Genomic DNA, 13047 nt, shown 5'->3' on the forward strand with positions numbered 1-13047 from the left:
CAGTCCACTGCAAACATTTATTTTAAACAAACACAAAATTTCTCCGTATCCAAGCACCGGGAGGTCAAGCTGTTAGCAAGGGGAATGGCTTAACTTTCTTACTGCAAGCTAACAGATGTCTATCACTCATCTATCTGTCCATCTATATATCTGTCTGTCTATCTATGATGACTGCTCTGAAAGTAACACCTCCTATTTTATGATGTTGGCCCATAATGTCAGAGGTGGATATTGATGGGATGGCAGTAGAGGCTGAACCTTCCCACCAGTATTCCATTACATTTTGTTGCCATGTGATAAATGGCTTCATCAAGGCTTTTGTTGCCACACTTTCCTGATGGTGGACTGGGGTTTTAATACTTATTCAGCTCTAAAGTATTTCCAGCATTGTGTACCTGCTGAGTGCTCAGGTTGTCTCATTGGTCAAAACCTCGTCCTTCTATCTACGTAGATGTGGGAGTTTCTCCAGGTGGGAAGAGCTCTCCATCAATACAGGGACTGGAGAAGGATTTGGGCACTTATCCTTCTCTGCCTGTCTCTTGGTGCCTTCCTCCTGTGTTCTGCTTATAGGAGTCTTCTCCTGTCTGGGCAGTTATGGCAGCACTGCCAGCAGAGCCTTTGTAGCTCCACACAGAGCTGTGCTTTGTGCCCTGACTGCACGTCCTGCAAACACTGCATGGTAGGGGAGTGCTTCAAAAAGCAATTCACTGAAAGATGGAATGTTTCAACACACCGAGTTGTTATTCACCAGCCACGTCTTTACAACAAACAGCAGAGCATCAATTAAAAGAAACACCTGCATTCTTATTGTAAAGTTGCTGGCTTTTTTTAATAGTCCCATCAGAAAATGAACAATGAAAAGAAAAAAAACACATTATGATTGCTGAGCAGATGCTTTCTTCGCACTCAGAAATCTCAGGTAATAATTAACAATCAGCTTTCAGATTTATTTAGTTAAATCTTAATTACCAAACCATACCGAGCTTATTTGTTGGAACTTAATGCCTACGACAGCGGGTTGTGCAGGGCGGGGTGCGGGATCCTCCCGTGGATGCTCCGAGCATCCCCATCCCTCTGCGGTGGGCGCAGCCCCGTGCTCGCGGTCCAGCCCCGGCCCTGGGCGGCAGCCCGGTGTCCCCCGCCCGGCTCAGGGCCTCTCGCTGCTCGCACGGCGCCGCGTCGGCAGCCGGGGATGGAGAGAATCAGCAAACAAAGGAAAATCCCCATCCATGTGGCGGGCGGCGCGCTCAGACCCGCAGCGCTGACAGCAGAGGTGCCGCAGTGAATTATCAAACGCTATGAATGAATTCTGCTCGTCGTTCGATGGATTATGAAAAATTACGAGCAGGAGGGGGGCTGGGTTCCCGGCACCTGCCGGAGCGGCCTCTCTCCGCACAACACCTGTACACGCAAACGGAGCCGGGGCTGCCCCGCGGTGTTGGCTGCGAGATCGCTCCCCCCGCCGACCCCGCTCCAGCCCCGCACGGCGGCGGAGGGCGCTGCGCAGCGGGGCGCGGTGGCAGCGGGCCGGGTCCCTCCCATTGTTCGCGGCCGGGGGCGGGCCGTGCCGGGGGGGTCCGCCCTCCGCCGCCTCATTGGCGGCCCGCGAGCGCCGGTGCGTTAAATGGGGCGCTCGCCGCGGAGCGCTTCCCATTGACAAAAGCGCGGCGGCGGCGGCGGCGGCGCGGGGTGGGGGCGGAGGAGCGGGGCCGGGGCGGGCGGGGGGCGGCCGGCGCCCATCGCCCATGGGGGCGCGGCGGGGGCTGCCGCAGGGCTGAGCCGCGGGGGCGGCACTGCGGGCAGAGAGCGCTGCGGAGCGGGGGCGGGCCGCGGGGATCCGGCACCGAGCTCCCCGCACACACAGACACACACTCACACTCACACACACTCATTCTCTTACGCCCCGCGCACGGCGACGCGCACACGCGGCGGTACCCGCCCCTCTTCCCATCCCCGTCCATGGCGCTGAGGACGGCGGCCCCCCGCTCCGCACGTAAGTAAGCGGCTCCGCCGCCCCTTTGTGCCCGCAGGTGCACCTGCCCCCGCCGCTCTCGGCTCCCTGCTGGAGGGTGGGGGGCGGTCAGTGTCGCTGCCGGTCCCGAGGCGGCTCGTGGAGCGGGGTGGGCTGCCTGGTCGGGGCCCGCGGCGGTGCGTCAGGGCGCTGCGCTCTGCCTTCCTCCCGCAGGTGGCCCCGGGGCGGCCCGGCGCGGACACGGAGCGCGGTGACTTCCCCAGCCCGGGCGCCGAGACCTCAGAGCCGATGGAAAGCGGGGGCGATGCCGGAGCGGCACCTCGGCGGGGAGGCGGCGGGTACCCGGGCGCTGCCCAGCCCGGCGCTCCCACGGTTGCGGACGGCGGCGTGAGCATGGATGGGCCCGGTGGGAGCGGGGCGGCCGCCGCTGCGGTGCAGGGAGCTCCTGCGCCGCCGCCCCGAGCTCCGTGCTCCAGGGACCCTAAAATGGTCCATCAGCGGTTCCTGCGGCGGAGCGTGGTGGACTCGGACCAGGAGGAGCCCGCGTTCGACCTTCCCGAGTCGGAGCATCAGAGGAAAATCATCCTGCTCCCCAAAACCAGGAGGATAATCGCGGAGAGGGCGAAGGCAGGGCACGGGGCGGTGGAGAAGGTGTGCCTGGAGGCTGAGCCCCCGGGGCCGCTGCAGGCGGGGCCGGCCCCCGGCGGTGCGGCGGAGCCCGAGGAGCAGAAGGAGGCCGGCAGGGATGCGGAGAGGAAGGAGGCGTCGGACGCGGCCAGGGATCAGGGCAAGGCCAAGAAAGAGGAGCCCGAGGAGGAGGCTGACATGAAGGCGGTCGCCACCTCGCTGGATGGCAGGTTCCTCAAGTTTGATATTGAACTCGGGAGGGGATCCTTCAAAACGGTCTATAAGGGTCTGGACACGGAGACGTGGGTGGAAGTCGCTTGGTGTGAACTTCAGGTAAGCTCATCCTCTCGTATGGTTTCGTGTTTTTTCGTTTTATAAGCCCCGGCGCTGAAAACAGCGTGCCGGTGTCACCCCCGGCAGCTCGGCTCAGAGCAGCTTTTATAGCCCCCACCGCTCGGTACCCAGCGTCTAACTATAGCGCACTGCCCTCATTGGCTCCTCACCCACCACCTTATGCGCACTCCTCCCCGCATTAACCCACTCCGGCCCGCACTGCCCGCGAGGAGCTGAGCCGAGCCCTGGCCTCGCAGCCAGCACTGGGGTTGCAGGAGGCAGAAGCTTCGTTTAGGGCGGATCTGGGATGGAAGCGCTCAGTGTGTCCGCTGACTGCAGTGCATTTGCAGAAGCACGCTGTCTTTTCCCCGTGGATATGGGGGTGTGATGCTGTTCTGGTGATGGGGGCTGTGCTGTCTCTCAGCCTTTGCCCCTTCCTCTCTTCTGACACTGGTAGTTTGTGGGGCGTGCCTTAGGCTGTGCCTCTGTTAGGTGCTGTGAGCACGTATAGCAGTTGAGCACTGTACCCCAATACATCTAAAAGTAAGGCTAAAAATAACAGCTCTGCTTTGGGCTCTTTGCAGTGAGGTCACTTGGTAATGCCTAGAGAGAAGATGCAGGTAGTGCCTCGTGCTGTTCTAGGACATGGTTTTTAGCACTTATCTTGTAGTACATATATATTTTTGCTTCTGGATATTTGTTTCTGTCCTTTTCACTACAGTGAGAATATATAAGTAGAATATTGTTTCTTTTATAAATCTTTCAGGGCCTGTTCCTTACCTCACTTCTGTTAATATCTATTTGAGTAGCACTTTGTGTGGGAAAACCTAAAATCTATATGTTTTAATTTTTCCCTTGAGTTATTACTTGGAGTTCCACCCCCATGATTTGGGTGGGAATCAGGCTGTTTGACTCCTAGTTCTGACCCTGGACCCTCTTGTTCCCAAGCTTCCTGCTGTGCGACAGTCTTATGGGCCATGGGAGAGTGTGAGCAGCATGTAAATGTGTGGTACACCACACTTATTCACACGTGTAGCTGCCTATTTTAATAGGGCTGGCACAAACTCTTTATAAATTACCACCAGCCTGGTGGGATGGGCAGGGATGGATGTGCAGTTTCATCCTTATTCCCCAATGGCTTCCTTGCACAATATGGTTGTGATTCACTGCAGCACTGCTGCCTGCTAGAGAAGCACAGGCAGCGCTCCTCAGCCTTCACCACGGCTGCTCTAGTTGGCTGTCATTAGGCAGAGCTGTGAGGTGTGTGCACACCATGGCCACGATGTGGAGGAAGGGCTAGGCCCATTTTCACTTCCAGCAGTGGGGGCTGGGGTTCCAGGTGGGAAGGCTCTAGGATTGCCAAAAGGACTGAAGGGAGATTTCAGCTCTGCTGTGCTGGAAGGGGGGGCTGGGAGGGCCTCATCTCTAGCTGATGCTGTGGACTGAGCCCTGATGTGCGAGGCTTTTACTCCTCAAATTCATTTAGGGCAGTAATTCAGATCTCCTCTGGGGGAATGTGTGTGTGTGCAGGGAAAGGCTGGGGCTGCTGAGCTGTCTGCTCTGACCGGTGCATGTGAGCTCTGTCACAACAGAGCCATCACACAGAGCAGGAATTCATTTTGCTGCCAGGTTTTCTCAGTATCCTCAGTAGGGGAATTAGAGTAGAGATTTTCCAACATATTTTCCATAACAGAATAACTCCAGATACAGAGGACTGCCTGGTGCATCGGAGAGCCCATTCTGTTTATATTCACTGTTTGTGTCATTTAAACCAAAGGAGGAGACTAAGAAGGGAAGTTTGCATTGCAGTGTGAGGTTTGACTGGTGATTGTTTTTCATATTCCTCGTTATGCTTGTTTAGGAGTTCCTGAGCCCACTGTGTGTAGAGAAATCAGCTGTAGTAATTCCACAATGCTCACCTGTTTCAGTTACAGATTATGCTTCAGCCTAAGCCAGGTTTTACTGCTGGGTAGTCTAAATGCAGTGCACAGATTGTTTTAGGCCTCTAGCTGTAGAAATAACCTTTATTGTTAAGAAACTTTAGAGAAATGGGTGCAGCTCACCATAAGTGTTACAACTGTGGTGTCTCTTTAAAGATGGATGTTTTCCAGGTGTTCAGGTGGTGCTGGAGGCTGGGTAGTCTGTGTGTGGGGGGTGGGGGGTAGGGGGTGAATTGTTGTCTGCAGTGAGAATGTGCAGCTGGATGACATGAATCTGCCACTGGCATGTGAGGCCTTTGCCTTAGGGTTAATTGGAAGAAGGAAGCAGTTGGTAGGTGCAGCTCTGCATTGTCTGGAGCCTTTTAACTTGTTCAGCACTTCAGCTGGGGATTCTTACTGTGTGCTTCAGAGTGCTGGGAAGGAACGGCCTCAGTCACAGCCTTTTGGATGCTCTTCTGTATGCTGCACTGTTTTGACATGCTTCTGTCTGTAGAAATGCTATGCTCAGATATACTTAACAGTAGGCTGAGGGGAGCCATGACTGCTGAGCTGCTGAAGACAAAATGACGTCCTTTACAGAATCACACAATTGGAGGACCTTTTTTGCAGGAAAATTGCACAGTGTTGCTCTTTGTCTTTCCTTGCAGGTGCACACATACCTCTTGTTTTTAGCTCTCGGACTCTAAAAGTGAGCAGTTGAGGTCCTGCACAGGCATTAATCCCCTGCCCTGGCTCAGCAGTTCTTTCAGCCCAGTGGTACTGCTGCCTGGTGCCCGCCTCTTTTTGTCCATCTGTACAAAGGTCTCGTGAGCCAGCCCTGTTCACTGCTTTTATTTCAGTGAAAAGATGGCTTTAGGGTTCAGAAGCAAAATCATGGCTAGGATTACAGCAGGATCCAAGTGATAACCAAGTGAAATCTGGGTTTTATACCTGTCTGCGAAGACATGAAAGCTTTAGTCAGATTCTAGCGAGAAAATGAGTTTATTGTTACTTCCTGAAACTGAACTATTGGAATGGGATTAGTGTGCCTTGCAGTTTGGAAGGATTTGCATTCTAAGGTTGTCAACAGCTATAATTAAATTTAATTGGTGTCATACAATTGCTCTGTGGTGAGGCATCGGTAACAGTATTTCAAGTGTTGTACTCCTAAGTAAAATGTTAGGTCATGAATAAGGACTGCAGGCCTTTGCCAACCTGCTGCTGGCAAGCCAAATGTGCTTTTCTAGTTAGATAAATGGCTTCCAACATCCCCATCCTCCTCTCCTTTGGGAGCTCACAGGGAAGCTGCAGAATGGTCTCACACGGTGCTGTCTCAAATGCAAAGACCTCATTTTATGTCTCAGTTCCTTCTTCAGTGCTGAATACTGAGGTGCTCTGTGAGAGTGCTTTCTCCCTCTCCGTGTGAAATTAGAAGTTAAGGTGCAAAATAGCTGAATATGCAGAGCTACCAAATGCAGGGTGATGAAATGGCCAAACACAAACAGATGTGGCAGGGAGATTATATATCTATTATATATTATCACCCCTTAAGTATTCAGGAAGTTTCTTTATGGATCAAGTATCATTCTGTAGATTTTCGCTGGTGTGATAGTTTGTCTTTTATGATGTCCTTGTTGGCTGGCAGCGTTCATCTGATGTCAGAAGAGCAGACTGGTACTATCTGGGCTGTTAATTTATTGGCTGGGTGAACTTTGTAGTGTAAATGAACAGAATAATTTAGAGAACTTCTGTAGAGGAAGAAAGGAGGGAGAATTCATCGGGAAGCTTGAATCTGATATTACTATGTGCTCATTAAGTTATCTCCAAGACCAATTTTGTCTGCCCTAAGTCAGTTTTTGAGATGCTGCTTTTTAAGCTTAAACAATTGGTTTAGCTCTGCTTCATGGCAACAACATGAAAACATGTCTGTATTAGTGGTGTTTGTTAGTAGAGCTGTCTCCATGACATAGAGAGGCAGGAATAGGAGCATGGTAGTGAACTATTAATAGACTGCTTCTCAAATTCACTATATGAAATGGGGTTGAGCCAGGCTTCAGATTCATTCCTTTGAATGAAATGAGACTCCTTTCTTCTGCTTTTGAGTGTGTTTTCTCTAAAGGTTGACTGTATGCTCCCATAGTCATGTTTAAGCTGTTCTCTGTGTAATGTGTGTGGTCCCATTGCAGTAAAGGCCTGCAAATAAAATCAGCTCTTGGTTATTTCTGATCCCTTTGGTCATCTCTTGACTGCAGCTGATTGGTGTGGGGGGGTGGGGTGGGAAGGGTGGTTGAAGCTGGTTTTTGGAAGCTGTCATCTTAATGTTTGTAGTTGATACACAGTCTGACTCGTGTGTGTCTAACATGCTTTTGTGGTCTGGTGGTTGCTTTGCTTTGTGGTTAGGGTGTAACAGAGGGCTGAAGTGAGAGCTCAGCAGTGCTGTTGGTGATGTGCTGAAAGAAGGATGGCAGCAGCAGAGCTTATACTGCTGCCAAGGCTTCTCTATGCTCTGAGGTACCATAGGTGTGGTAGGGGTCTGGAGATTGGATTGCTGGGTGTGAAGGGGCTGTGGTGGAGGTGTGGGTGGATCTGCATCCCAGGAGCCCAGCTGGAGGGATGACTTTGGGGTAGGTGTTGAAGAGCTGTTGGATTGGAAGAAGTAAGTTTCTAGACTTGCCATTTCACAGCTGTTTGCTATGAGCAGCAAGATACCAACCTACAGCTTCAGTAGGATCTGTGGCAAGCTTACAGTGGTGTTTTCAGGATAAGTGCTGATGTGTGATACCCAAACAGCCTGCGGGTGTAAGAGCACAGCCAAGCATGTGTTGTGTGAGGTGTATGGGGCTTGGCACTGCTGTTGGAAGAGACATCTTCATTGCTTTGGATTAGGCGTGATTTATGCAAGTAATGCTTGGAGAATATCTGAAACAGTCATGCAGAAGCAGAACAGGTTTTCCAATTGCTTAAGTTTGTACATGTGGAATTGAAGTTATGTCTGGAAATGCATCATTTCCCTGAAGTGATGTTGGCCTACTGGAAGACAAGGATGCTGTTCTGATGAGACTTGATTTCAGCGTACCCAAAACATTGCTTGGCAAAGAGGAGGAAAATCAGTGTTTTGTTGTTGTTTTTTCCATGGAGCTGAGAAACGATACAGCGAGGAACCACCTTCATTTCACATCTTGCCACTTATCTGTGACTGAAATGGAGGAACCAAGTCCTTAATCCTCTATTAAGGTTGATCAGCTTAGATTGAGGTGTAAGTCAGTTGCCAATAAATTTCTACTGGAACTTCTTTAGATCAACATGGTTTTCTCTGGGCATGCCCAGCTAAGTGATGCATGATACCCATTCAGCTGAGGTGCTGAAAGGAGAAAAGCAACACAATTCTACTTAAAAATTGTTTTTGGAAGACACTCTATTTTAGACTTGAAAGGACTTACCTGGGTTTCAATTCATGAAATTCTCAGCGTTGCTTTCTAAAAACACTTCTATAGCCTTCTACCAACTGCCATGTGTTGTGTAACCTGTCATAGCTGCGGCGTTATTCCAAGTAAGCACATTCATGGAGCTGATGAAATTCGTTCCCCTTTACTCCAGAATCTTCCATGTAACAGCACATGCATTTTAATTCACATCACATGTTGCAGTCTACTCAATCCAATTTAAATAAGTGATTTACTGGATAATAATTAGGCTTGACTGTGTTAATACATAATAACTAGTAAGTAATACAGTGGTTATACATGCCATGGGAGTAACGGGTAAACTGAAGTGCTACGATATAGGAATATATGTCAATTGAACTACTAAGGAAGAAGTAGCATAAGACTAATGCCATCTGTTCTTCAGTTGTTTGCCACAGAGGGATACAGAACACTATTCATGAACTCTGAGGAAAACAGGCCAACATGGGTTCGAGTAACACTTGCTTTTTTTCTTCTCCTTTGGCCTCTTCTTGTAAATGCAACCTGATCTTCATTCCAAATTTCTTCAAAGAAAACCAAATACACTTTAGGTAATCTTTGATCTTATTAAAAAGTCACTTGGCATGCTTTAGCAGGGTTGATTTGGAATCGATGCCATTTTTGGTGAGGTAAGCAAACTTAAAACGGTGCTGAATCATAGCTTCTAAGCAAGTCAGCTAATCCCCCTCCCCACCTAAAACATGTGCATTTCTCTGTTGCATACTCGGTTCTGGTTTTGGAGGTGGAAGCTGTGAATAGTAACTACTAAAGCTACCAGTTCTGAGATGCTCCAAGTCCTCTTTTAGCCCAGCTCTCCTGAAAACTCTTCAGAAGGCTTTTTATTTCATCTTAATCCAGAGCGGTTGTATTTGCATCCGTGTGGGTGATAGCTGACTATTGCAGTTCTGCTCACATTCTGGGGCATTGTCTTTTTTCATTAACTCCATAGGCAAGTATGGTCCTTACTTGGCAAATAATGGTGTCATTAAAACAAATGGCAATTGGCCACTTCTTATGTTGAGAACTGAATTATTCTATACACAAAGTATCAAATCGGTATTGCCCAAGTCTGCTTCTGGAATGGATTTCTTTTCCTCTCTGCTGTGTGGTTTAGGAATTAAAATGATGGTGTTTATTCCAGATTTTTGTACAATAAGCAGCTTTTCAATGTTGCTTTTCCTGAGGCTGTCTGGATTTTTTCAGTTAGAGGAACATTTAGGGTGACCCGTTGTACTTGCCGGAGCTAATACAGCTGTGGTGGTTGACTGAGCAGAATCAATTTTGTCTGTTAAAATAGAAACAGTGCAGAAGGGAGGGGGAAATCGCATTTCCAGATGTATCCAATTGCTGCAGACCAGCACAGCTCTTTGCTGAAATACTTGATATCTAGTTCCTGTAAAACAGAGTCAGTACACTGGCATTATTCTCAGTTTTACTGATTAACTGAGGGAGATGGCTATGTTTATGTGGATTTTGAGTTGCTTCTATTTAGTACTAAAACTTGCTTTGGGCATTAGCGCAACCATGGCTTTATTAGCAACAAAAGACTTGCTTTTCTCTCGGTTAGTAGGAAACTTATATTGCATTGAGTTACTAATGGAGGATGAGCATGTGTTGCCCTATGGCAGCAGTGTGATTGCAATGAACACAGGTGGTTTGGGATGAATTTAGTGTTCATGTATGTATATAGATTAGTAGAAGCAAAGGAAATACCCTGTTTCTTCACACAGGTGGCTGTATTAAGTAAAGTGGGTTAATAAGAATGAGCTAGAAAGATCCCTTACAGCTCATCTGTCCTCCTCCTGGCCGGGTTTTTCTTTCATGTGTTGTTTTGGCACATGCTGCTGGAGTTGTAGCATCAGCTCTGCTGTTCTTCAGCTCCTTGTGCGAGTTGTACCAACTTCTTTTGACCTTAATGAGTTCAAATAGTCCTTGTGGCAGTTCAGCCTGACCAAATCTTGTGAACTCCAGGGTATTCCAGCGTGGAGAACTGGGAAGGGGAAGAACCTCAGGAAGTATGGAGTTATTTTGCTGTTAATGTGAAGTTCTCTTAGTGCTGCTGCAGGAGACAAAGGCATTTTCTGTAGTTTCCTTGCCCTCTTTTATTTCAGGGGGTAAAGCTTCTACTGTCAATCTGCACATCCTCAGATGTGCAGTGACCCTTGAACTGGACTAAAGCAAGCAGGAGCTATAAATTCCCCTGGCTGCCAGTAGCTGCTGAGCCCATTGGTGTCAAGTAGCTGAGATCACTTTGCCTTTAAATAGAAATCTCACTTTGGAGCCTGCATTTTTGGCCTGGAGGCTGTGCCCCACAGCAGCCATTCCTCCACCACAGCCCCAGGCCCCTTGCTGTGGGGTGAGACCTGCCTCCATGTTTGCAGTCGGGCTCACCTCTCTGAGCATGGGAGTCTCCTGTCCTGGAGGAGGGGAGGCTGCAGCTGAGTTCCTCACCCTTCAGTCTTAAGGAAAAGCATGTTGCCTTCAGTTCCCTGGCAGCTGCCGGGCTGGGTGGTGGAGCAGCACTGATTTCCAAAGAGCCTACTTGGCCTCGGGTCAATTTTATGCCTTGTTTTTATAGTCTCACATTAAATTGAGCCAACTGGGATAGATTCCTACCTGACACAAGATACTCCTACAAAGGCACCCTGTGGTTTCCTCTATGCTGAAGACAACTCAGTGAGTCCTTGTACGTGGAAGGGGATTAATCCCTCTTTTTGAACTGCAGAGAAACAGGGGAAAAGACCTGCAGCGATATCCATGTGTGTGTTAGTGGGTGGAAATAATAAATAAATGAATGTGGGATTTGTTTCAGTGCCGTACCACTTGAATTTCTCTGCCCTTATCTCTGCAGCCTGGAGTGCTCTGCCCATGTTTTACCCCTACCAGGAGCTATGCAGCAAAGCCGCTGTGCAGTTCCCAGGGAAGGCTGTCTGTGCTGGGGGAGGGGGGGGGGGGAGTGACAATAAGTAACCCCAGCTGCACAAGCCATGAGAAATAGCAAATACTTAAAACCATTCATCTGTTGTCTGAGATGTGTACCTGTTTACTTGCCTAAATGGAGCCAGTGCTACAAGTTTGTAACCGCGGTGGCTACAAAATTATTGGAAACAGGCAATTCTACCTCCCGGTGTGAAGTACAAAGCTTTGTTGATTAAAGTATGCGGGTTTCTTTTATTGCTATCTCTCAGGTGTTCTTTCCCTCCTTCAAAACAGGCTCTTGTTCACTGGCATGTGGGCTTCAAAGAACAGGATCCCTCTAAATAGCTTTGTTTTGTGGCGGTGATCTCTTGTGCCTGAAATGAGATACTTGAGAAACAATGGAGTCTGTTTCCATTCGGAAGTAACCGCTGCATAGAAGGGGGCCGGGGATGTTTATCAACTTCAGCCGCACAAATACTTTTCTGTCCTCATTTTTCTTCCTTTGTTTTTGTGTTGTTGCTGAGGGAGGGCTCGATGTATATAGAAAGTACTGCTCTGCAGTGCAGCCCAGGTGAGGATGGAGTCTTTTGGGAGGATCGCTGACTCTGCAGGTTCTGTGGCTGGGGAGATGAGCATTGTAGGAAGAGGACATAACAAAGTACTCAGCTTCCTGACCTGGGACCTGAAAATGAAATCGGTGTGGCTGCTAAATCCCGGATAATCCTTGTGAGAGGTGTGACTGGTGCTGATCTGGTTCTGTTACAGCTGAGGGGAGGATTACGGGGTGACTCATCAGCTGGTTCCTGCCTTCCTCTGTGCGCCATTAAGGAGGATTCATTAAAAATGGATGGTGCTTCATGAAAACTTTCCAGTGGGCTCTTTTTATTTTTTTTTAATGTGAGTTTAAGTCTTCTTCCCTCTCATTTCTCCCTTTTGCTGTGCTTCTGCCCACGCTTCATACTCAAGATGTTAGTGACAGCATTGTGGTCTGCAGCACCTCCTTCACTGCAGGTGGATGCAAGTGCACCTGGCCATTTGTCAAATGATATCATTAAATTCCTTGATTAATCCCTTAAAGTACTGTCTATTAGAACTAACAATCCCTCCAAAGTGGTTTCCTGGACAACTTCTCTATGTAGCAGTGAGCCCATAAATCAGCAGCAGCTTTCAGTGCTCTCAGTTGCTTTCCTACTGAGGGCTTCAGCTGAGACCCAGTGTACCCAACAACAACCTGTGGGGCTGGGGTTTGCATGGTGGGGCTTCAGGGCATTCGCTGCCATTCTTTACCTCTATGCTGTGCTAACTCAGCCTGAAAGTAGCATCAGAGTTTGCAGAGGAGTGATGGAAAGTGAAGTAGAAAGCAGAGTGAAGAAGTGAGAAGGCATTTCATAACCTCTTGTGAGCTGCTAGCAGCTAATTAGCAGAGAGTGATAATTGCAGCTCCACTCATTCAGATGTTGCAATTAACTTGACAGTACATGTGATGTGCATGGTTGGTTGGGTTTTTGAAGGAAAAGGAAATCACAAAACTGATGCAGTGTGTATTCTGTGTATGCCGGAGCACTCACTATCCTTGTTGTACTACCTCCTTTGTTGTATTACCGCTGTATTTTTCAGAGCTGAAGTATCTGTTAGAGAAAGGGGAAAAAAGCCATTAAAACATTTCCAATAATCTGATTTATGTGGGTAGGAAGAGGGAACTCTATAATAATTTCCAATGAATGGTGACCTTTGCACCTTAAGAGACATAGAGCATATACTTGGAAATGGATTTCTGTGGGTTGATGGGAGTCATCTTGGAGTCCTTGGTTCC

The 13047-nt window shown here is 48.8% G+C and overlaps 1 protein-coding gene across 31 annotated transcripts in view; it reads left to right on the top strand.

Moving 5' to 3' along the window:
• Positions 1–1671: 1671 nt before the first annotated feature.
• WNK2 (WNK lysine deficient protein kinase 2) overlaps positions 1672–13047 on the top strand; it is a 96251-nt gene continuing 84875 nt past the window's right edge. For all 31 annotated transcript variants that reach the window (XR_014934655.1, XM_015874762.3, XM_015874763.3 and 28 more), the window contains exons 1-2: positions 1672–1993; positions 2186–2932. Coding sequence is in view for 30 of the 31 variants with exons in the window: in XM_015874762.3 (XP_015730248.2) it covers positions 2261–2932 (672 nt within the window). In the remaining variant the exon portion in view is untranslated. The remainder of the gene's footprint in view (positions 1994–2185; positions 2933–13047) is intronic.

This window comes from Coturnix japonica, chromosome 15 (genome assembly GCF_054131305.1).
Source record: "Coturnix japonica strain WE chromosome 15, WE-NBRP24, whole genome shotgun sequence".
Classification (NCBI taxonomy): domain Eukaryota; kingdom Metazoa; phylum Chordata; class Aves; order Galliformes; family Phasianidae; genus Coturnix; species Coturnix japonica.